This window comes from Apus apus, chromosome 2 (assembly GCF_020740795.1).
Source record: "Apus apus isolate bApuApu2 chromosome 2, bApuApu2.pri.cur, whole genome shotgun sequence".
NCBI classification, from domain to species: domain Eukaryota; kingdom Metazoa; phylum Chordata; class Aves; order Apodiformes; family Apodidae; genus Apus; species Apus apus.
The window spans coordinates 126,912,965-126,934,887 of NC_067283.1; the positions used below are offsets into that span (position 1 = coordinate 126,912,965).

At 43.2% G+C, this 21,923-nt stretch overlaps 1 protein-coding gene across 1 annotated transcript in view; it reads left to right on the forward strand.

The window, feature by feature from the left end:
- The first annotated feature begins 1,554 nt into the window (after positions 1-1,554).
- Positions 1,555-21,923, forward strand: part of STMN2 (stathmin 2) — a 40,177-nt gene continuing 19,808 nt past the window's right edge. Inside the window, exon 1 of the mRNA XM_051612038.1 lies at positions 1,555-1,824. Within this exon, the coding sequence (XP_051467998.1) occupies positions 1,806-1,824 (19 nt within the window). The 5' untranslated portion in view covers positions 1,555-1,805. The remainder of the gene's footprint in view (positions 1,825-21,923) is intronic.

Genomic DNA, 21,923 nt, shown 5'->3' on the forward strand with positions numbered 1-21,923 from the left:
GATGAGGGCAGGGCCTTCCAGGAAGGCAGATCATCCCCCCGCATCCAGGCAACCTGCCTCATCCCGCTCCCGCCAGCGAGCCAAAGCTGCCTCAGCAGGGAGCCATCACAGCATCTGCCGTGCTGCAGCTCACAGGCTGCTGAAACACACCCTCTCTGTGCACCCTGCACGCTTTGGGAATGTTTCCTTCCCGCATCTCACTTCCAGACTTCTCTGTTCACATTCAAGAAAAAACACTTGTTCCTGCAATTCAGAAATCACCTCAAAAGAGAAAGCTGTCCTCAGGCTCATGCGCTGGGCCCTGCTGTACTCAAAGATGCTGTTTACTGACTGCAAGGAAGCTGGAAAAGCATAATCCTACGTAGCCTGTTCTAGGGAAGCACACGGAGGAAGAGCACAGCAGTAAGTGCCAGTGCACTGCATGGACTGTGCAGCTGCACATGTCACCTCTGAAGGGAGGAGAACCATGCCAATGCCCTGCCTGTTCTGGGAAAACACACCTCTGCCCTGGAGACCTCTGCCCATTCTCCTACTTTTTTCAACCACCAATAGACATCACAAAACAACCCCGTAGGAGGGTTTGGAGTGTCCTCTAGATTTCAAGCTGAAGATGTTCTCTGTGCCTTGTCTCTCTGCAAGCAATGTGTGGGTCTGTCATCACTGCAAGCTTTTGACAATAAGGTTGGTTTTCCCCAGGGAGCGGCAAATGAGCTTGAGTTGGACAGCATAAGGATGAGAAGATAAAGATGGAGTGTCCTTTTTGTACCAACGTCTGGGATGCTCACTCCTCAAGGCCAGCAGCTGCTTCCTGCCCTAGGAGGTGTACAAATAGCTCCCATCACTGCCGTGTTTTTAGCAAGAATTTCAATTAATCACCCACATAGTGGCTGTCAGCCATGTCACTAGTTTTCCTCTTGCTGGGGATAGGGGAACCGTAAAATTAGTGTAGAGAGAGTCCTTAGAATGTGTCCATCCCCTTTCATGTAATAATCATATCAGGTCCCATTCTGCACACTTTATCAAGTGAATCAAGCTCACAGACTCCCAGTGAAGAAGGAAATTATTATTGACAGTTCTTTTCACGTTTGTCCCGGTTTTGGCTTTCCAGAGCCCTTTAAGAGTGTAAGCAAGTCCTGCTGCCATTCCTCAAGTTTTAGCAGAGTTTGGGTTGTCCAGAGTCAGGTCTGGGGATTCTAAAATAGATACTGGATTGCAGAAACATCCAGCATAGAACAATTGCATATGGTACGTGTACACATTTGTCGGAAATGGGATGCAGAGGTAAAATTTCTCTCAGCAGCTGTTTTAAAGAAATGGTTTAGAAAATCCCTTGCATCAGTCCCTTTTGTTCTCATATCTTTGGAACAAAATGTGTTAAAATGAATTTGTGGATGTTTTGCAGGTAGCAACAGCACAGCCTTCAACACCAATAGGCTTTTTTCATGTAAGACATAAAACATTTGACATGGACTGTACTATTAAAGGCAGACCGAGGGGGGAGAGGCATTCAAGGACTGATTTCCATTTCAAACTGCATTCTGGCACTTTGTACTCCAGCACCATTGGTGGATCAATATTTAATGCCCGGAGATTCTGGCTCTGCAGGAGTCATGTCAGGGGACCTCTAGAGCCAATCTGCTTGGGTAGAGGAGTGATAATTATTCATGGGCTCCTGCCTCTTGCTCCTTCTCTTGCACAGCCCCACTCTGCTGACTCAGTGCCTTATTCAGTCTTCTCTCCCTCTCTCCACTGCTGTAGCTGGACCCCTTTGCCTTCACCACCTCTGAGAGTCTGCACATCCCACCATGGCTAAAACAGCAATGGGTAAGAAACCGCATCTCTTTTTCTTCAGCCAAGACAACGGCCACTATTTCCTAGGACTGCAACCTACACTGGGTCTTGTCCTCAGGGTCCCGAGGGTTTAGAAAAAATCACGACAATGCTAAACATTATTTTAATTTATTTGATCAGAAAAGAAAAAAAAAAAAAAAGGGAGGGGATGTGGGATCCCGGGGCTCCTTTAATGCCCTGAGATCATTTTCTGACGGGCGAGGTTGGAACAAGAGCATAGCCTCATTTTGAAACGGCTTGCATTAATTTTAAATATGAAAGAATATATATATATATATATATATATAGGTACTTAAATAAATAAATAAATAAGCGGAAAGTTATCCCCGCGATAAATATGCCTCCCACTGCCCCCAAGCCCCCTCGGCCGGGGCCAGCGCTGCCCCCTGCTTCTGAAACGAACGGCGTGGGGACGAGAAGGCAAGGGGCGGGCGGTGGGGCAGCGCCGAGCGGGACTCGGCACCGCGGGCAGACGGGGCTGCGGGCGGCGGCCCTGGCGGGCGGTGCGGGGCGGGCGGGGCGGCGGTGCGGTGCGGTGCGTGGGGCGGGCGGGGCGGTGGGGCGGCTGCGGCGCCGGGGGGGCTGCAGCGGGGCGGGCACCCGCCGCGGAGCGCACTGCGGGCCGGCCGCGCCCAGCCCGGCGCCGGGGGCTGCGGGGGGGCGGGAAGGAGCCGCCGCCTGCCTGCTGCCCCGGCACTGCCCGCACCTGCAGGCTTGGGGAAGGCGGTGGACGGGGCGGGAGGGGGCTGAAGTAGGTCACTGCAGCATGGATAGCCAGTATTTTCTAGCAGGTCCCACCCTGGTTTTCTCTCCCGCGGGGCAGCTCCCAGGGCTGTTGTTCTCTTGCCTTTTTGAGCCGCAAGCAAAGCATCCCTCCAACCCACCTCGGTTCGGCCCCCACGCCCGCAGCTTCCCGGCCAGAAGCCGCACCCTGCGCCCCGCAGCCGCGGCGTGCAGCCCCCTCCCCATCCCGCGGGCCCCGGGGAGCGGCCGGGCGGGGCAGCCCGGCTCCGGAGAGCCCCCGGGGCTCGGAGAGACGTGTGCCGTCGAGTGCTTTCTGGACACGGGGAGGTTGTCCTGGCGGCAGGAGTTAGAGGAGCAGCCGGGCTGCGGCCCCTTTGTTCGAGGGAGGCTGCTGAGGGGAGTGGGTGGGAGAGCGGCAAATGGCAGTGGAAGTGTGGGAGGAGGAGAACAACAGTGGGGTCAGACTGTGGAAAGCATCCGAACCTTATCAGTCCTCGATTTTCTTTTTTCTTTTTTCTTTTTTTTTTTTCCTTTTTCTGGTGGAGGGGAATGAGGCAGGACCTACATTGACGCATTCCAATTCAAGTTTTCACAATCATTCACTCTTAAAGTCATGCACACACAAATCCTTCAAGATAAGGGTGGAGAGCTGCAACGCTATAATTATCCTTTTCCAAGAAGCAAATCTTACTCAAATTCCCATTCGGTGCAGACTCTTCAACACTCATCATCACACTGCACAAAGTTACACCAAATCCCCCTGGCACGGGCTGTAACTGATGCATTATACATTAATTTCTTTGAATGCTGCTTTTCTGCTCCCGAGGAATAATCGGTGTGGATGGAAAGCATTTTAACCCGGCCCTGGCACCCCTGAGAATGAGACATAGAGGAGGGAGACAAGGGCTGTGGGAGTCTGGCCAGCCCTGCAGTGCCGAGCACACGGTCCCCTCCCCACTGCAGCAATCTGGTAATCAGTATTGATAATTTGTAGTCAGTCGGAGGACTTACCACTGCAGAAGGCCCTGTTAGGAATTCTGTCACTAGGGAAGAAGCGGCTCTTCAGCCTTTGATTAATGATCTCGCAGCACACAAATACAAAGGTTTCTGCAGCAAGAGAGATGCCTGGAATCATTGGGTTTGCCCAGAGATAGGTTGGCTGTGTGCTGCCAGCCTGCCTGTTAATACCTGGCTGACAGACTACATAAATGAGCAATAGTAAGCAATGTAACTACCTAGGATTCTAAAAACACTAATTAGAGCAGCATTCAATTAAAAAAAATGTGAGTTTACGTTATTAAAAGCATCTTCCCTCTTTTGACTCACAAAAGGTTCAAGGATTCTCTTCACTGTTTCTTTAAAGCTTCTTCTTTGCTGTAGTTATTTGTAGAGAAAATTTGGCTCTAGGCAATGTATTAGAATAAGACACTTCATTTCAAGAGTTTCATCAAGGCAGCAAATTTTATTTTCCTGTGGAAAAATAGATGTGTTCTCAGTCATACAGATTTCCAGTTAGTGCTAAGTAAGCTATATTTGTTTTGTACTCAAGCTTTACCCAATAGACCACTGAGACAACTACAGAGTGCTTGATTTTTTTCCCCCTGTTGAGCACTGTGTTTTGCAAAGTGGCAATAAAGGCTAGATCTTTCTGCCACTGGAGCCAGCAGAACATTTCAAATCAGCTTAAGCTGGCCCACTATTATGTTTCTGGCCCTGGTCCAGCAAGGCACTTAAGCAGGTGTCTGAGTCTGAGCATGTGAATAGTCCTACTGGCTTTGGACAGAACTCTTCACACAACTCAGGTTAGGCAGATGCTAAATACCTTGATAAGCCTGTGTTTATATTCTGCCACTGAATGCAAAATTAAGCCTCATTTTCTCTTAGGTTTTTCAAGCTCCTGTGACTTACATAGGAATTTCAACCACTATTTCATTGTTTCCTTGCAGTGTTTAATTTAAAGAGTATTTATTATTAAAACATCTTCAGACAATTATTTTATAGGAAGTCTCAATCCCAGTTATGGTTCTTGTTGATTTTTTAGGAAGTTGTTCAACAGAAGTACATGGGGTATGTGTTAATAATGTGTTAAATAAATGTTTTAATTCAGATTACTTTTGAGATAGGAAATTTGTGAGGTTATAAATGGGTGGAATTATGAGGATAATGTGAATTCAGGCAGCCCTGTGCTGCCTACTTTGCATAACTCAGTAAAACTGATTAAACTATTGTAAAAGTCCTTCAGAATTGTTCTTCTGGTTTGTCATTTGCATTTTAGTTACAAGCTCAGATCTTGATGCTTAGACTGATGGGTGCAATGTCACTGCTAAAATTTGTCTGTTACCTGAGTACTGCATGATTGTTCTATCTGGTATGTAAACATACATATGAAGTGATGGTTGTTGAGTTTAACAACTAGTTAATAACAGCCTAGCTAGTAAGTAGACTTTTTTACTGCAAAGGGATAAGCACTCTGCCTCTGATCTTCCAGGACACTTAAACAATTGCTTGATCTTCAACAGTTGCACATGAATAGTCATCTGGACATCAATGACAGTGACAAGCTGCAAGTTAAACAACATAGAATGAAGCGCCAGGCTGAATTTACACTGAACGTGCTCCTTTCTACATTATGCAGTTTTTGGCAGAAGGCTTTAACCTTCCCCATTTATAAATAAATACAGCTCTTTCCCTTTTATAAATGAATGAACACAAGGCAGCACTGAATTATTTTCAACCGTCAGAAAATTACATTATCTATGTAGACAAATAGGAGATTAAGATGAGAATGAATATTGACAAGATTCAGGGAAGTGTTCATTGTCTCATAATGTTAGCAGGAATGTGATTTGACTGGCACCATTAATGCAAATTTTGTCAAGACACAGCAGAAGAAACATTTCAATTAGTTTCTCCTTCTGAGAATGTTGATAACTAAGCTCACTTGAAGTTGCTGGCAAGTAATAATTCACTAGAGAACTGAAGGTTGACACCTATTTACAATCTTTTCCCATTTTAAAAGAGTAGATCACTCTCCTGCCTACTGAGAATTCAGGTAGTAAAAAGTTTTAAAACAGTCCATATGGCTAAGAATTTGTCTTGCCTAGTAGCAGATCTTTACTTACCCTGTGAAGTGTACATGCAGGAGGATGGAGCATCATCTATTCCGTCATCTTATGGAAGAGATCCCATAACATGCTGAGGAAATAAAAATAAAATTCAGCAGCTTGCACACTTCCAAAATGTTCTCTCACCTCCACCTCCGTTGTCTCTTTGTCAAATATAAGCTCTGTTAGACTAAAGGCTTCCCTGTTTAATAATGTATTCCGTTAATTCATTCACATTGATTTTGTCAGTTTGAATTTCCTTTAATTAAGTAAGCCTGGATTTTATTTTATTTTTTCATATCTTTGGTACTTTTACTACAGTAATAGATTTCTCTAGATCACATTTTGCACACCTATTTTTTACTATAAATATACATGTAATCTGACCTCATGGTTAGATTTTTCTCAGGTGACATTTATATTAATTTCTTTAGAAAATAATTCTCCGTTTTCAGATTAATAACATTAATTTTAAAAACTCATTACAGAAGAGAGATGGGACACGCATATCCAGTAATACATTTAGATAGCACTTTAGCTTTCAAAGACTGTACAAAATTAACTAATTAATTATCCTAAGAGCCTTCAGTGAGAAGTAAGCATTATTATGTAGTTTGAAACACAGAGATCAGAGAGTTCTCTCAACAGTTAGGTCTGGGCAATATTTGTCTCGTGCAACATTTTCATGTAGGTCTAATTTAACTACTTTATTAGTTCATAGTCAAAGAAACAAGTGATCTTCAGTGCTTCTGAAAAGCATGAAGCCCTAGGTGTCTTAAAGTAGGTGTCCTAAAATGGTGTCACTCCAGATAATTTGTAGAGCTGGAAAACTAACTCACTGAAAGATTTGCTAAAGATTATACAGCAAGACAGCCAGCACTTGAACGTAAGGGACTGAGAGAAGGCTCCCAACCCAATGACCAATGGACAGCAACACAGCTGGAAATGAAGTCCTCCAACAAGTCATCTGGAATACTGTGCTCCCCCCAGGCTGTGTATGTATCGAGTACATTTGCCCTTCAACTTGGGTTAGCAGGCTTCAAAGCCCTTCATCCTGGCACTCTCCATAGTTCTGCTCAGTGCTTTAAGGACCAAATGTCAGATCATGGAGCAGCAGTTCTTACTTACCTCTGCAGTAACTACCTTCAAAAATCCAATCTTGGTTCTCCATACAAATCACCTCTATAAACAGAAATGGTTGCTGTCATCAGGTGGATTGTAGAGAACATGGTTTTTTTTAGCAGTATCCATGAAATGGTGGATAGATGAACCAACTTGGCAAATGAGTCTTGCCTCACTGGAGTCAGTAGAGTTCAGGCACTGCCCTCAGCACAATTAGCTGATCTATGGCCCATGGGGACACAGAAACTGGTAGCTGATTTGGAGGAATGGCTGCTATTGAGTTCTTTCTAGGCTACACACAATCCTTGCTCTGTTAATTCTGAGGATATAGTCTGAAGTGGTGTTGAGTTTCATTCAGTTTAGAAATACTGTTGATCCAACTTGGAAGTGTGAGTCTGCAGATGATCATCAGCCAGCAATTCTGCCTGGGACACAGATCTCAATCCTGCAAGGTTCTAGGCACCCATTACTATAGTGCAGGCCGTTATCTATTGCTCTAGTTGCTCAGCTCTTCTCAAAAACAAAAACTGGCTTTGAAGACCTCAACTTGCACAGACCTGCATCCTCAGTCAAAGAAATGAACTGATGCAGAAATGTTGGCCCCTGGGAACAAAATACTCAAGACATGGTGTGTCTGAGCATTATCAATGTACAAGGCTGCTCTGTAATTATGTAATTTTCTCTTCCACTTGTTATGTTTTTCTTTTTCCTGTCTGCTAGTACATGATTTGACAAATTAAGTGAATTTAAGCTCTTTCTGCCAGGATGTGCAGTTAAAACCGATGCACACCATCTACACCACACATTAGGCTTTACTGGATACATTTAGAAATGTTATTTTTTTGAAGTTATAGCTGTCTAATACAAGAAGTTAATAAATTATCATCTATGCATTCATTCTAATACACAAAAATAATCATTTTTGTAGCAGTTACTGTGCAGAGAAATTGTGACCCTTCACGTACACAATCACAAAACAGGATTGTTGGGGTTTGGTGGGGGATTTTTTCACCATTTTTGCCCCAGGCAGGTGGTTTAGTTTAGGGAAGTGACTGAGGATAGAGTTAGTAAAGCTCTGAGGCACCTGTGGTGGGTTACAAATGTGGCTGTCCCTCCACAGCTTATGGGGAGAGGACAGCACCTCTAGCTATGGTCAAACAGCACAGTGCTGCTGTCTGCCCAGAGCAGATGTACTCATTAGTCAGTCACCTGGAGAGAAATGCAGGGGGCAGTGGTGAATCTTCAGACATCCTTTGGGCACTTCACCTGTGGCCACAGAGAAGCCCTGCTTCAGTCTTCACCGTCATGGCAGATGGAAAAAGAGGTGGTGATGGATGCACTCCTCCCCCTCAGCTTCTGGGTGTGGCATCGGGATGTGGTGGCCTCTCATCCCTATATGTCCTTCATCCCTGAAGAGTGCTGAAACCATCAAGCTGTGTCCTCTTCCCACCCTCTCGTGGGAATAGCGTCCTGCTGGAGAGAGGACGAAAGTGCACACAGAAGGGAGCATGACCTCCACCTAGTAACGGGGAATCCCTGGCTTACAGGACCATCACTGGATTTTGCATGATACAGCAAAACAGAAACAGGTTCGGGAACAGAAAATAGAACTTGAGTTTCTTTGGGTAGTAATTAGGACTCTTCAGCTTGAATCCCCTCATTTCTGAAAGAAATTGAAGCCAACTCTGGCATTTCCCAGTCAAAGATGCTCCCTCTAGACAGTTGTCCTAAAGGAGTAAGCCAGTAGCTCTTCTGCTCAGATGCCTTTTCAGATAAAGCAGTGGCTGCCCTTGCAGTTCTGAAGGACCCTGTCCTATCTGTGTATGCCAGTGCTCTCAGGAAATAGGCTACACAGGTTACTTCAGAGGATGAGGACTGGTTTGGAAAAACACCAAGTTCCCAATGTTTCAGGATTAAACATTTCCAGTCTGAGGCACCCTTGCTTATACAAAAATGTAGCGTCCTGCAATGCACCACTTATTTGAAGAGCACAGACTGTGGTGTTTATGGATTTTCATTACCTCTCTGAAGCCCTGCAGAAATTTGCAGAATCCACATTTTGGATTTAGAAGTCTGAATTTGTTTTAAATATAATTTAAAGCTCCTAGCTCCTTTATTGGATTTGTCCCTCAATCTTTCTATGACCTGACTTTCCCTTCATTAAGATGGGGATAATCTTATATACTTACATCAGAATTGTGGGGTGAGTTTATGTTCCATACTGTGTGGAAATACATAGTATTGTTACATAACATGTTACAGAAGTTGCAAAACTCCATACTGATCAGATTAGGACATAGAGCAACTTCACTTCTGAAGCTGTTTTAGCATTCTGTGCTATTCAGGTACTTTTTATAAGGCTTAGGGAGTTTCTTAGATAAAGAAAAAAAACATTGTGTGTGTAGTTCATACTCCTGATTGGCATAGAAGTTTACAGATGGAGAATTTACCTGAAGTGAAAGGACCTTTTTTTGTGAAGCTAGCTAAGGTACCTTTTAATGTTTACAGTTTTTACATATAAATATAGTCAGTAGCTATTAAGTAACAATGTAACTATAACTTTTGATCTTGATACTATTTTTAATCATTTGTAAAGTTATTGAAAACACAAATTGCCCTGTTGGCCTAAGATTTCTATTAAACATGTTCAAATTATTCTGATGGTTTTCACTAGGAGAGCTCCTGATGAGATTTCATTGGCCAGGCTTCCTGAAGTGTCTAATATTATTGTGGTTATTATTTTTTCCTTTTCAAAATACTGTAGAGACCACAGACAGGTAAAAGATGCATAAAATTTTTTACCACCATTTGTACATAGACGTGTAGCAAAAAAGTGGAGTACTTTTGTTTACCAGTATTTTTGTACTGTGAATCCTCCAGTTACATGAATTGAGCCATAAGAAGTGTTTGCATGCTCCTGGGGAACTTCCAAAAATTAAAATGTACGCATGAATCCAGGTCTATAGTTTTGCAAAGACATTTTTGGAAGTGAAACTCACTTCTGTAACCAACTTTATTTGCCTTTACTAAATACTAAATTTAACTATTTTGATATATTTGTTTCTTGTATTACTCATGTGAAAAGAAGAGCAACTGTATCACTTGGCAGACATGTTCATAGTGACTTGAATATATAACCTTTATCTCCAGGTACTGGCATTTGTTCGATTTATTGTGTAGATGTAATACAAAAGACTATTTCTAAGGTAATATATTTTCTATGTGTTTAGATAGTTTTTGACACTGTCAATAATGCAGTCAAGGAGCTATCAATATTATATATGTTGTAGATAGGAAAGAAGCCCATACTCATTGTGGTTTAAAAAAGTAAATGTTTAATATTTGTCTACAAAATGCTTGTTCTTAAGGCAAATATCTTCTCGCTGGGAAATTATGATTTACCTCTAAACAATATTTTCTAAGTGAAATATCAATAATAACTTCTTAAGAAGAGAAATAGTAAGATATTTGTTGTAATCTGCATTGAGGATTCAAGTTATTCCCTTTTGAATTGCATTCACACTTTTTACAGTGAAACATTAAAGGAGAATCACACTGTGTATGTGTGTAAAGAATTTCACCTTATAGTGGTGGGAGGCCTGAAAACTGGGATTCAACATGATAGCAGTACTTTTAAGTATTCTGCAAAATTGTAATTACCTGTTTGCGTAGCTTGGCAATGCTATTCCAGAGGACTCAGCTCTGCCAGCATCCTGATTTCTGCACAAAAGATTGGAGCAGTAATGTCAAGGGTAAAAATTTGCAATAATAAGAATAAATACTGAACCCTGGCAGAAAACTCAAGGCATTTAGAGAAACAAGCAAGAGTACTGAACAATACAAAGATTACAAAACTACATTTAATTCATTTCTGTGTAGCTATATGGATATAATTTCCTAGATTAAAAATTCAGAAAAAGTATCCTGGAAACAGAATATTATACTGGATGGACCACAGTCAAGTCCCTGAACTGCTACTCTAATATTTTTTGTAGTCTTCTAGTGTGATTTGTGTATTAGAGGAAAGTATGAGCTAGCAGTCAGGAAGATTTCTGTTTCAGGGGTCTCAGAACTTCCTTGTGAACAATCTGCCATCCTAATGAGTTTCCCGTCTGCTCCATCCCTGCAACCTACTGATTTCCAGTCCAGGCCATTTCCTCAGTACCCTTTTCTTCATTTTCTTAGCCCAATCTCATTATCCAGTTGTTCACAGTGTCACTCTCATTCTTGGTCCGGCTTCACTTATCGCATCTCTTGACTGACTTGACTTTCTGGTTTGTGAGGTTTTTTTCCTTCTTTTTTTAATTCATCTGCTCTCAGCAATTTCTTCCGCCAGACAGATTCAGCTCTCATCCCTTCACTCAGCCCACTCCTTCTGCTAATCCTCCACACTTCTGCAGGACCAGAAGGGGAGGAATTAAGACTACGTGATAGTTGTTTCCCCTTCTGTTTCCAGTTTCCAGCACTCCTTGGGTCCGTGGCAACCAGGAGAAGCAGTTCTTGAAGCATCACTCTCAGCCCATGTGGAATCAGTCATGTCCAGCAGAATGCATCTTCAGAGAAGTTGGCTGTAAAACTTGAACACGTGTCTCCCAGCCACAGATGAATCCTGAAATCAGATCTTTCAATTACTTTTTCCAAGGCTAGGCTTAGGCAGATTTTTAAAATGAAGAATGATTTCCTGGCACAAAGTGCTAGAGACTTTCAAGCAAATATGGGAAGTGCTTGGTTAGTTTACCACATGCAAGCTATGTATTTTTCCCCAGTCGTCTTCCCAGAAATAGTGAAATGGTTGTTGCTAAAAGCTTCTTCACAGTTCAGCAAGAGGTATCCCTCTAGCCAAAAAAACGGTAGGCCAACTCGTTGTAATTTAATAAAGCAACAGTCGGTGCAAGGACAACTCCCATATTTTCTAATGCAGTGGGAGTAAAAAAAGTGGCACTAGATGGGAAGTAGCAATGGCTCACTGTGGTGTATGGCTCACACATTGAAGTGGCTAATATCACTTCACAAAGGCCAGGAACACCAGTCTCACCAATCATGCTGGAATTAGATCCTAAACAAGTACCAATCTACAGTAGTAGAAATCTGATAATTTTCCCCCTTTAAGTCTCCTGGAGCAGCAATTCAGGAAGGAAACATCTCCATTATTGTTTTGAAAATTCATGTCAAAGCCAACTGCACTAATAAAGGAGAATTTGATTACATAGGAAAAGAGATGCTTTTATATGGGAAAAAGAATTGGATTACACACAAAAGAGAAAAACAGGCCATGTTTGGATATTTCCAGCTCCTTTTATAACATGCTGAAAAGTATGATGGCCAAGCCAGTCTCTTATAAACAGGCTGAACAACACTGAAGTTCTGATTTACCTTTAATGAGAGACTATTGATGCTGGCACAGTGCCCTGAAAATCTAGCTATTGTGAGTATCTTTTTTTTTTATTCAAAATGAGCCAAGCACCCTCACATCAGAGCCCCACAGAATTCAATGAAGCATCTCTGCAGGGATCAGCTTCTCTCGTGGTTAATTTAGTAGCAGAGCAGCATCTCTGAATGTATCACTTCTGTGTAAGTGGAGGCCAGTACTGCAGAAAAATGACAGATAGATTGACAGAGACAGATAGACAGATAGCTACAGAGAGATAAACAGACTGTCAAAGCAAATGAATTCTAGAAAATTTCAGTAATATTTCAGGACAGGAAAAAAAATCATTGAACTGAAAAGCAGTAAAAAAAAAAAAGATTTGTTGTGCTCTCTAAGTTAATACTCACTGACAAACAGGATGCTGTTTTATTTGCGATGATTCCAAGAATGAAGTGATCATGTAGACTCTGCAAGCTATACAAAATTTTCCCAGTGAGGCAAATAATTTAAAATAATAGTTGCAATAATTATATTTATTTGCCTTTATGTGTCTTTTTATTGTCTGTCTATTCTGTATGACTTACTGCTTTCTTTGCAAAGAAGTTTAAGTGCCAAGAGAGTTTTTACCAAATGTTAAAGGGTACTTGGAAGACTCCCATTTCAAAAAAGAGGTAGGATGACTGAGGAAGTGGCCTATGATGATGGCCATGTGAAGTCCAGCAGCTGAACAGCTGGAGGGGTCTTCCTGGTGCAGCCCAGACATGGTGCTCTTGGAACATGGGGTTCTTTAGCAAGAAAGGAGGTTAGATGGAGGGCAGTGAATGTGTGATTGGGGGAAGATCCAGGAAAGCAGCCTGAGAGATTTGGTTCAGTAATGTGCTGGGGATGAGCTCACCGAGAGTCTACAGGTAATGCACAAGCCCTGAATTACAGCAATACTGCAGAGATCCAGTGAGACAAGATGTCTTTTTGTTGGGATAGCAAGCACTGTCCTGCTTGAAGAAGGACCATCACCACTTTGTCTAGCTACCTTCTGAATAGGTGGTCTCACAACTTCCCAAGCCACAAACTGTGGCTGTTGTTCCTTCTTCTGTTACCTGGAAGAGCTTGGGTCTGTCATTTCACTGGTCTTTCCTTCAAATAGCTGTAAGCAGCTAGTGTATTGTCTCTTAGCCACCTCTTAGCCCATCTGAACAAGCCTAGCACCTTCCACCACACTTCTCAGACCACATGCTTCAGGTCCCTCAACTTCCTGGGAGCCCTCCGCTGGACCTTCACCTGCTCTTTGTGTCCCTCTTAGACTGGGGGGTCAAAAGCTGGATTAAGTACCTCAGGTGCAGCTCCACAGCACCAGCTACCTTCAACCACTTGCGAATTCAGCCTCCCCTCCTGTTGATTCTCACACACCTCTGCTCTGGCCTGCTTCCTCTTTGCTTTTCTCCAGTCTGACCCCTTTAAGAGGCAGGTTGAAAGAAATAGCAAAAATTTCTTCCTTGTGAGACGTTCAGAGTCAACCTCCATATGCTGAAATTATTTCTGTAAATTTATTTTTAAAAGAGTCACTGGCCCAGTATTTGTGCCTAGTTTGGTGCTTAGACATCATCTTTCAGCATTGATGGTTAAGGGTCTACATAGCCACACACCAAAACATCATCTGAAATCTCACTTGAGAATTTGTACTGTCTTTAGCGCTGTGTAGAAGACTAGCAGAAAATTACTTTATGTCTTTAAATGCTGTGAAAATAGATTTCACAGTGAACATGTTGAATGCTGAAATGTCTACAAGTATCCCAAGTTTCTCGGTTTAGGGACCTTCCAAAATATACTTTTCCTGTTCATTCTACTGCCCACTTGCTAGGAGGTAGTGCCAAATGAAGAGATGAGTTCTGCAGAATCTGTGTTGTGTCACCATGGTTAATTGGTTTTGAGTGCTATCAAAGTCCTTCAAAACCTAAAGGCATAATTTTTGAACCAAAGGAATTAAAATCATAGAATCATAGAATGGTTTGGGTTGGAAGGGACCTTAAATGTCATCTAGTTCCAACTCCCCTGCCATTGACAGGGGCACCTCCTATTAGATCAGGTTGCTCAAAGCCCCATCCTGGGATAAACACACCCTAGACAGGTTTCCTGCCCAGGCAGACTTCCTTAAATTAGGGACTAAAATTCAGTAAACCCAGAAATTCAATCTTTTGTAACATATTTTAATTAAATAAATACAGCCCCTCTCTCCCACATATTCCCAATTGAGTAGGCACTGAAGTTAGTATGAAAGCTTTTAAATTTCTATAGTCTTCATTATGAAAAAGGGGAATTAAGCCATACAATATAAAGCACAAGAGTATAAACCAGAGTATCAGGGTATCTGCAACACAGCTTTCATTATCACATTTCCTTGGATTTAAAGCAAAATTCTCCACAAATATGAGTTACATCAACAGGCAAACTCTAATACCAAACCATTTTATACAGAAACTTAAAAAGTAATTTTCTAGGAGCTTATTTTGTTCTGGCATTCAAATTTAAAATACTATTATTAATTAACACAATTCAATGGTGGATGCCATTGCTTTAATTATTGTAAGAATATGAACCCTTCATTTTTAAGTAATCTACTTTAAAATGTCATTTGCAATCGTGTACAGAATGCAAGCTAATGCCTCTGTCCAAACTGATGAGACATCCTTCTTTGAAATGTCCCACAACATTAAAATTTCATTCAAAAGCCAGAAGGAAAATGGATTTTTTTAAACTGTCTCCTTTCATTGTCTTCTGCATTTTGACATTTAGTCTGCAGTCATGGCAGCCAGTAAGAGTGAGTGTGTAGCATAAAGATGCAATTATACATGTTTGTCTTGGGGTTGACTACATTAAGAACATGTGGATTGCTCAAAATCAACTAAAAAACTTATGTTAAAAAAACCTTTATCTATATATGCACATTTTTATGTATACATATATATCAACTAAATATTGAATTTTTCCATGTGTTTCCTATTCAGACACTATAAAATGGGTTTTGTAGGCTATATTAAATTATTAGTTTGAGGTGTACCTTCCACAGCCTTCACAGCAGCATGTTGTCTCTAAAATGGATTCTCCTGGTAGGTATGGTGTGAAAATAATTGCAATAGATTGTGCACTTAGTGAAATGACTCAGCAAGCAAGGACTGCATTTCATTACTGGAATATAAAGATCAAGTATCCACCCCTACTGTAAATTATAATTGCATTTCTCTCATATAATACAAACACAAGTTTCTACTTAGCTGATTGTCAGCATTTTCTTTGCCTAGAGCAAAACTGCACCTTGCAATAGAATTTACTTACTGTTTTCTGAGCCTTAACTTAGGGCTAACTAGCATTTTGGCTTTCATCAGTGCAAAGCACAACTTTTAAGATGTTGGAAGGTGTGAAAGCTATTAGGACTTTGGACTGGCACAGGGTATCTGTTAGTGAGGGTTGTGGGTATAACGCCTGTATGAGTTACAAAAAATAAGGTCACATTTTATGTTTGACTCACAGTTCTATTAGAACAACATGTATATCTGATCCCAGAAAAATAGCAAGGACCAAACTCGTTGTTAATGGGAACTGATAGCACTGCAGCTCTGTTCCCTTGACTGAGGTACTCCACAGCAGCTGAGACTTCCCAAATGATGACAACAGAAAAAGTTGGATTCTTTACCCATTCTGCCTCAATTGCTTAGGATGAAACATTTTGGGTTATTTCTTTGCTTGATGCTGTGTCAATTACTTGCTTGCAGAACAACTGGGTAATGCTTCAAATTTACTCTGTTGAGAAGGTCAATATGGCTCTTAAAGCAATTTCACTGTAATCTCAGTCTAAAGATGAGGTGGAGGGGTTTCATAATATAATTGAAATTAAATCAGTACAACTCCAGAAAGGATCCACTGTGTCCAGTGGCAGAACTCTTACTTCAATATAAAAAACTGTCAGTATGCCAGGATTATGTCATTACTCTCTGGGTTTCATGTTACGCAGCCTCCATGGAATAAAATGACATCCGATATCTGTGGGTGATGCATGGCTGGCTGGTGCAAGACCAGGGAGAGTTTGTCGAGCCCACATGAAGGGGTCAGCCTGATGTAGAACTAAGCCAGTGGAAGCCTCTAAAGAGGTCATTATGAAAAACTGAATAAATGCACCATTCCAAACACACATGGCAGAGGGAGAGATTCAGAAATATAAATGTAGGCAGCCAGCTCTGTCACATCCTGCTCTAGTAACCCAGTCTTACTGTGCCAAAACAGAACCCAGAGCACGATTCATACCTTGGGAAGATGCTGTTTGATCATAGCAGGCTGTGTCACAAAACCATTGCCATTCTATTTCATCGTACTTGATCTGCATCCTCACTGTAGGGGTTGTTTCACAAGCCAGCACCCAGATTGTCTACAGAACTCTCAAAAGACAGCCTGTGCCAATGGAGTTGTCACCATCCAGAAACTGGGAGACCTGTGTTCCCCACCAAGCTTCCCTACAGTGGGTCTGTGACCTGAAGCAGTTTTTTTCACTTCTGGGTCATTTTTTCCCCAGCATCTCTTGCCTGTCTTGCTCACTTACACCACAAGCTCTTTGGCACAGGGTGTTTGCATACGATGTGTTTGTACAGCAAGCAGTGCAGATCTCAGCTGGGCCTCCATGTCCTCCCACGCTAAAATAACAAGATGACCTTAAGAGCTTACTGGGAGCCAGGAGCCATCTCCAGTAGCCTAGTCCCTGACCGCTTGGTGCTCCAGGGGAAGCTGGTATGCTCAGCACAAGGACTCGATGTTGCCCTTCCCACCCAGCACCTGGATCACTGGCAAGCTGAAGACAGTAGACATACTGCCATTGCGGTGACAGAGGATCATAGAATCATAGAATGGTTTGGGTTAGAAGGCTCTTAAAGATCATCTAGTTCCAATCCCCCTCCATGAGCCAGGACACCTTCCACTAGACCAGGTTGCTGGAATATACATCTAGAATATATATCATACATATCTATACAGCCAGGTTGCTGGAATAGATATCTGCGTGCCAGGTCTGTCAGGGGAAAGCAGGCTCCTGTAAGCTCTGCAGCTTCTGTCCTTCCAGGCTTTAATTTGGTCCACCTCACATCTCACTTGTCATCTCTTGTGGCCACACTGAAGAATTACCATCTCCTTTGCACAGCCTCCCCTGGTGCTTCACCCACCAGTGCAGGCCCAGGACCAAGCCAAGCACCACGTCTTTGCACCCAGGAAGCAGTGTGGCCTCGGGGGCTCATCAGCACTACATGGCCTTTTCAGAGGGAAGGTTCATAAATCTGGGATTGTCCTGCTGCCAGGAAGTCCTGAAGCAAACTCCACAAGGCTGAAGTTAAATCAGACTAGTAGAGGTGGTAACCTCAAAGTCAGAAATGCTGAAACAAGCTAACCTGTGTGTAGGTGAGTTGTGATGGGTGTGTTGAGTCTCCAAGATGTCTTCTGCTTCTCTGGCCTTCGCTTGAGAACATTACTGTTCCTGAAAACACTGCTTTTAGCTTTTCTAGAGAGTGAGGTTCAGATTCAATGCTGCTTGCCAAGGGAGATCTTCAAAGTCACGTTAGTGGAAATTTTGAAGTATCTGGGATTTTATGCCAATTCATATGTAACTTGTCTCAGAAATAGAAGAGGTTAATGTCATGTTGGGCTGGTGAAAAGGTATGTCACAGGCATACGATGTGATACATTACAGACAGTGAGCATTAAATCCTGGAAAGCAAATCCGCCAATTCAGAAATTCCAGGGCTTGAGGTTTTGATCCTTGAATCATTCCTGTAAGACTCTGAGTGATAGCTCAGAGGATAGGGATTTTTCTTGAGAATGGTTAATGATAGGATCAGACCCAGAACAATAATGTGCAGAATCGTTACTACTGCTCTATCAGTAGTCCTAAACCGAAGATTATGGTTTGTCGATAAAACATGACAGAGCCAAGTTTGCTACAATACCAGTCAAAAGAGACTGGTTTCCCCGTGTGCAGGTTATGTAGCAAAACCTGCAACAGTTCTGAAGCAAGTAAGGTGAGCCAAATAAGGAGGGTTGTTTCCCTCTGTTGCAGCTGCTGCCACCTATTCCCTTTTTCTATCTAGTTCACATTCAAGAATATCTTTTCAGTTTATACCATCTCCTAGCTGAATTTCCAGTCTTTTGTGTTTTCACAGAATACAGGAGACAGCAGATAGCAGAATGGTTACTCGGTGGCGCTGCCTTAAACATTTGCAAAGTATTGATGCTTACATGACTTTCACACTTAGGTGATAATAGTGTATCAGGAACTGTCTGTGGCTGTGTGGCCTCTTATGAAGGTAGCCATAAGTTAGGCGTCTTACACTTCAGAATACTGCCAGAGCATCTGAAGAACAGGGGAACTGCAGAAAACTGAACAATTGTTTTCTGTTAACCAGCAGGAAATAAAGCTGTCTTAGGAGCACTGTAGCTTTTGAGGTCATTCCTCACTGTTCATCCTCTCCACTGTCTTCAAAGTCTGTTTTAGTAGCTCACATCCTGTCCTACATCAAAAGTTCTAGGGGAAGGGAGATAGGCTGTGGAGGTAGGAAGGGAAATACGGGGGGCATAGAATCATAGAATCCTAGGGGTTGGAAGGGACCTCGAAAGATCATCTAGTCCAACCCCCCTGCCAGAGCAGGGTCACCTAGAGTACATCACACAGGAAGGCGTCCAGGCGGGTTTTGAATGTCTCCAGCGAAGGAGACTCCACAACCTCTCTGGGCAGCCTGTTCCAGTGCTCTGTCACTCTTACAGTAAAAAATTTTTTCCTGATATTCATCTTAAACCTCCTATGCTCCAACTTGTATCCATTACCCCTTGTCCTATCACTGGTCTTCACTGAAAAAAGCTTAACTCCATCGTCTTGACACTCACCCTTTACATATTTGTAAACATTGATGAGGTCCCCCCTCAGTCTCCTTTTCTCCAAACTAAAGAGACCCAGCTCCCTCAGCCTTTCCTCATAAGGGAGATGTTCCACTCCCTTAATCATCCTTGTGGCTCTGCGCTGGACTCTTTCAAGCACTTCCCTGTCCTTCTTGAACTGAGGGGCCCAGAACTGGACACAATATTCCAGATGTGGCCTCACCAATGCAGAATAGAGGGGGAGGAGAACCTCTCTTGACCTACTAACCACACCCTTTCTAATACACCCCAGGATGCCATTGGCCTTCTTAGCCACAAGGGCACACTGCTGACTCATGGTCATCCTCCTGTCTACCATGACCCCCAGGTCCCTTTCACCTACACTGCTCTCCAGCAGGTCAGCCCCCAACCTGTACTGGTGCATGGCGTTTTTCTTCCCCAAATGCAAAACTCTACACTTGCTCTTGTTAAACTTCATCAGGTTTTTCCCCGCCCAAGTCTCCAGCCTGTCTAAGTCTCTCTGAATGGCAGCACAGCCTTCTGGTGTGTCAGCCACTCCTCCCAGCTTGGTGTCATCAGCAAACTTGCTGAGGGTACATTCTGTGCCCTCATCCAGGTCGTTGATGAAGATATTGAACAACACCGGTCCCAGTACCGACCCCTGAGGGACTCCACTAGTCACAGGCCTCCAACTAGATTCTGCCCCATTGACTACAACTCTCTGACTTCTTCCTTTCAACCAGTTCTTGATCCACCTCACTGCCTGATCATCAAACCCATACTTGATCAACTTATCTACAAGGATGCTGTGGGAGACGGTGTCAAATGCTTTACTGAAATCAAGATAGACCACATCTACCGCTCTACCATCATCTATCCACCTAGTAATTTCCTCATAGAAGGCTATGAGGTTAGTCAAACATGACTTACCCTTGGTAAAACCATGTTGACTGCTCTTGATGACCCCCATCTCCTTGATATGTCTAGAGATAGTGCCAAGGACAAGTTGTTCCATTACCTTTCCAGGGATGGAGGTGAGGCTGACCGGTCTATAGTTACCCGGGTCCTCCTTCTTGCCCTTCTTGTAGACTGGAGTGACGTTTGCTATCCTCCAGTCCTCAGGCACCTCTCCAGTTACCCATGACTTACCGAAGATGATGGAGAGTGGACTAGCAATGACCTCCGCCAGCTCCCTCAGCACCCTGAGGTGCATACCTGGAACAAATTGCAAAGGCAGACCTTAAAGAAGGAGCTCTTCTCCCTCTGAGAAAAAAAAAAATGGAATTTTTATGTACACCCAGGCTGAAGTTCGCTGACATTCAAATGGAATTCAGGAGGGCTGCAGACCTCTGTCTTAGCATTGTTCTCCACCACCTTCCCCTCCCTCCTGGAGGGCTGCTGAAACTGAACTACCAAGAGCTTCCTGATGCTGATGTATGTGATGAGCTGGCTCTCCAAAGGGTTGGTTTACAAGAGTGAGTGCAGCATCTGGCTCCGACACTGCTACAGACTACTTTTTGCAGAGCTGGAGGAGAGGGAGAAGCTTACCCATAGCTTTCTTGTCTGGCTTACTTCTGTTCTTCCCATGCTTCCACCAGCATGCAATGTTTGATGCTGTTGGGGCTCTGAACAAGGGTCTGACAGACTTTGGACAGGCAGATGTCTGTATTCCTTCCACACTGGAAGGAAATGTGTGTGTATATATATATATATCTGTAAACAGAATCTATTCCAAGACTCTCTAACAGTGGCTATGGCAGAGCATCTGCATCACTGTTTCAGGTAACAATGACAGGATTTTTTTTCCCCAAATTCAAAGAAAAACTCTTCCATTAAAATCTCATTTTGACAATGCAGTTGCATTAGCTGACAAAATTGTTCCATTAACTCGTGTCACAGATGACCATAACAGGCAGGGTTTAGGATATGGATTTTCTCATCGCTTCAGCAGTGAAAATTCCATGAGTTGAAATAACAGTGTCTTCGGAGCTAAACTGAGGAAGTGTGGTCTAGATGATTGGGTAGTGAGGTGGATTGTGAATTGATTGAAGGAAGAAGTCAGAGAGTTGTGGTCAGTGGGACAGAGTCTAGCTGGAGGCCTATATCTAGTGGAGTCCCTCAGGGGTCTGTACTGGGACCAGGACTATTCAATATATTCATCAACGACCTGGCTGAGGGAACAGAGGACACTGTCAGCAAGTTTGCTGATGACTCCAGACCATGAGGAGTGGCTGACACACCAGAAGGCTGGGCTGCCATTCAGGGAGACCTGGACAGGCTGGAAAGTTGTGCAGGAAGAAATGTAATTAAATATAATAAGGGCAAGTGTAGAGTCTTGCATCTGGCAAAGAACAACCCAACGTACCAGTATAGGTTGGGGATTGACCTGTTGGAGAGCAGTGTAGGGGAAAGGGACATGGAGGTCTTGGTGGACAAAGGGATCATCATGAGCCAGCAATTTGCCCTTGTGGCCAAGAAGGCCAATGGCATCCTGAGATATATTAGAAGGGGTGTGGTTAGTAGGTCTACTCTGCCCTGGTGAGGCCACCTCTGGAACATTGTGTCCAGTTCTGGGCCCCTCAGTTCAAGAAGGACAGGGAACTGCTTGAAAGAATCCAGCGCAGAGCCACAAAGATGATTAAGGGAGTGCAACATCCCCCTTATGAGGAAAGGCTGAGGGAGCTGGGTCTCTTTAGCTTGGACAAAAGGAGACTGAGGGGCGACCTCATCAATGTTTATAAATATGTAAAGAGTGAGTGTCAGGAGGACAGAGCCAAGCACTTCTCAGTGATAGGGTAAGGGGTAGCAGGTGCAAGCTGGGTCACAGGAGG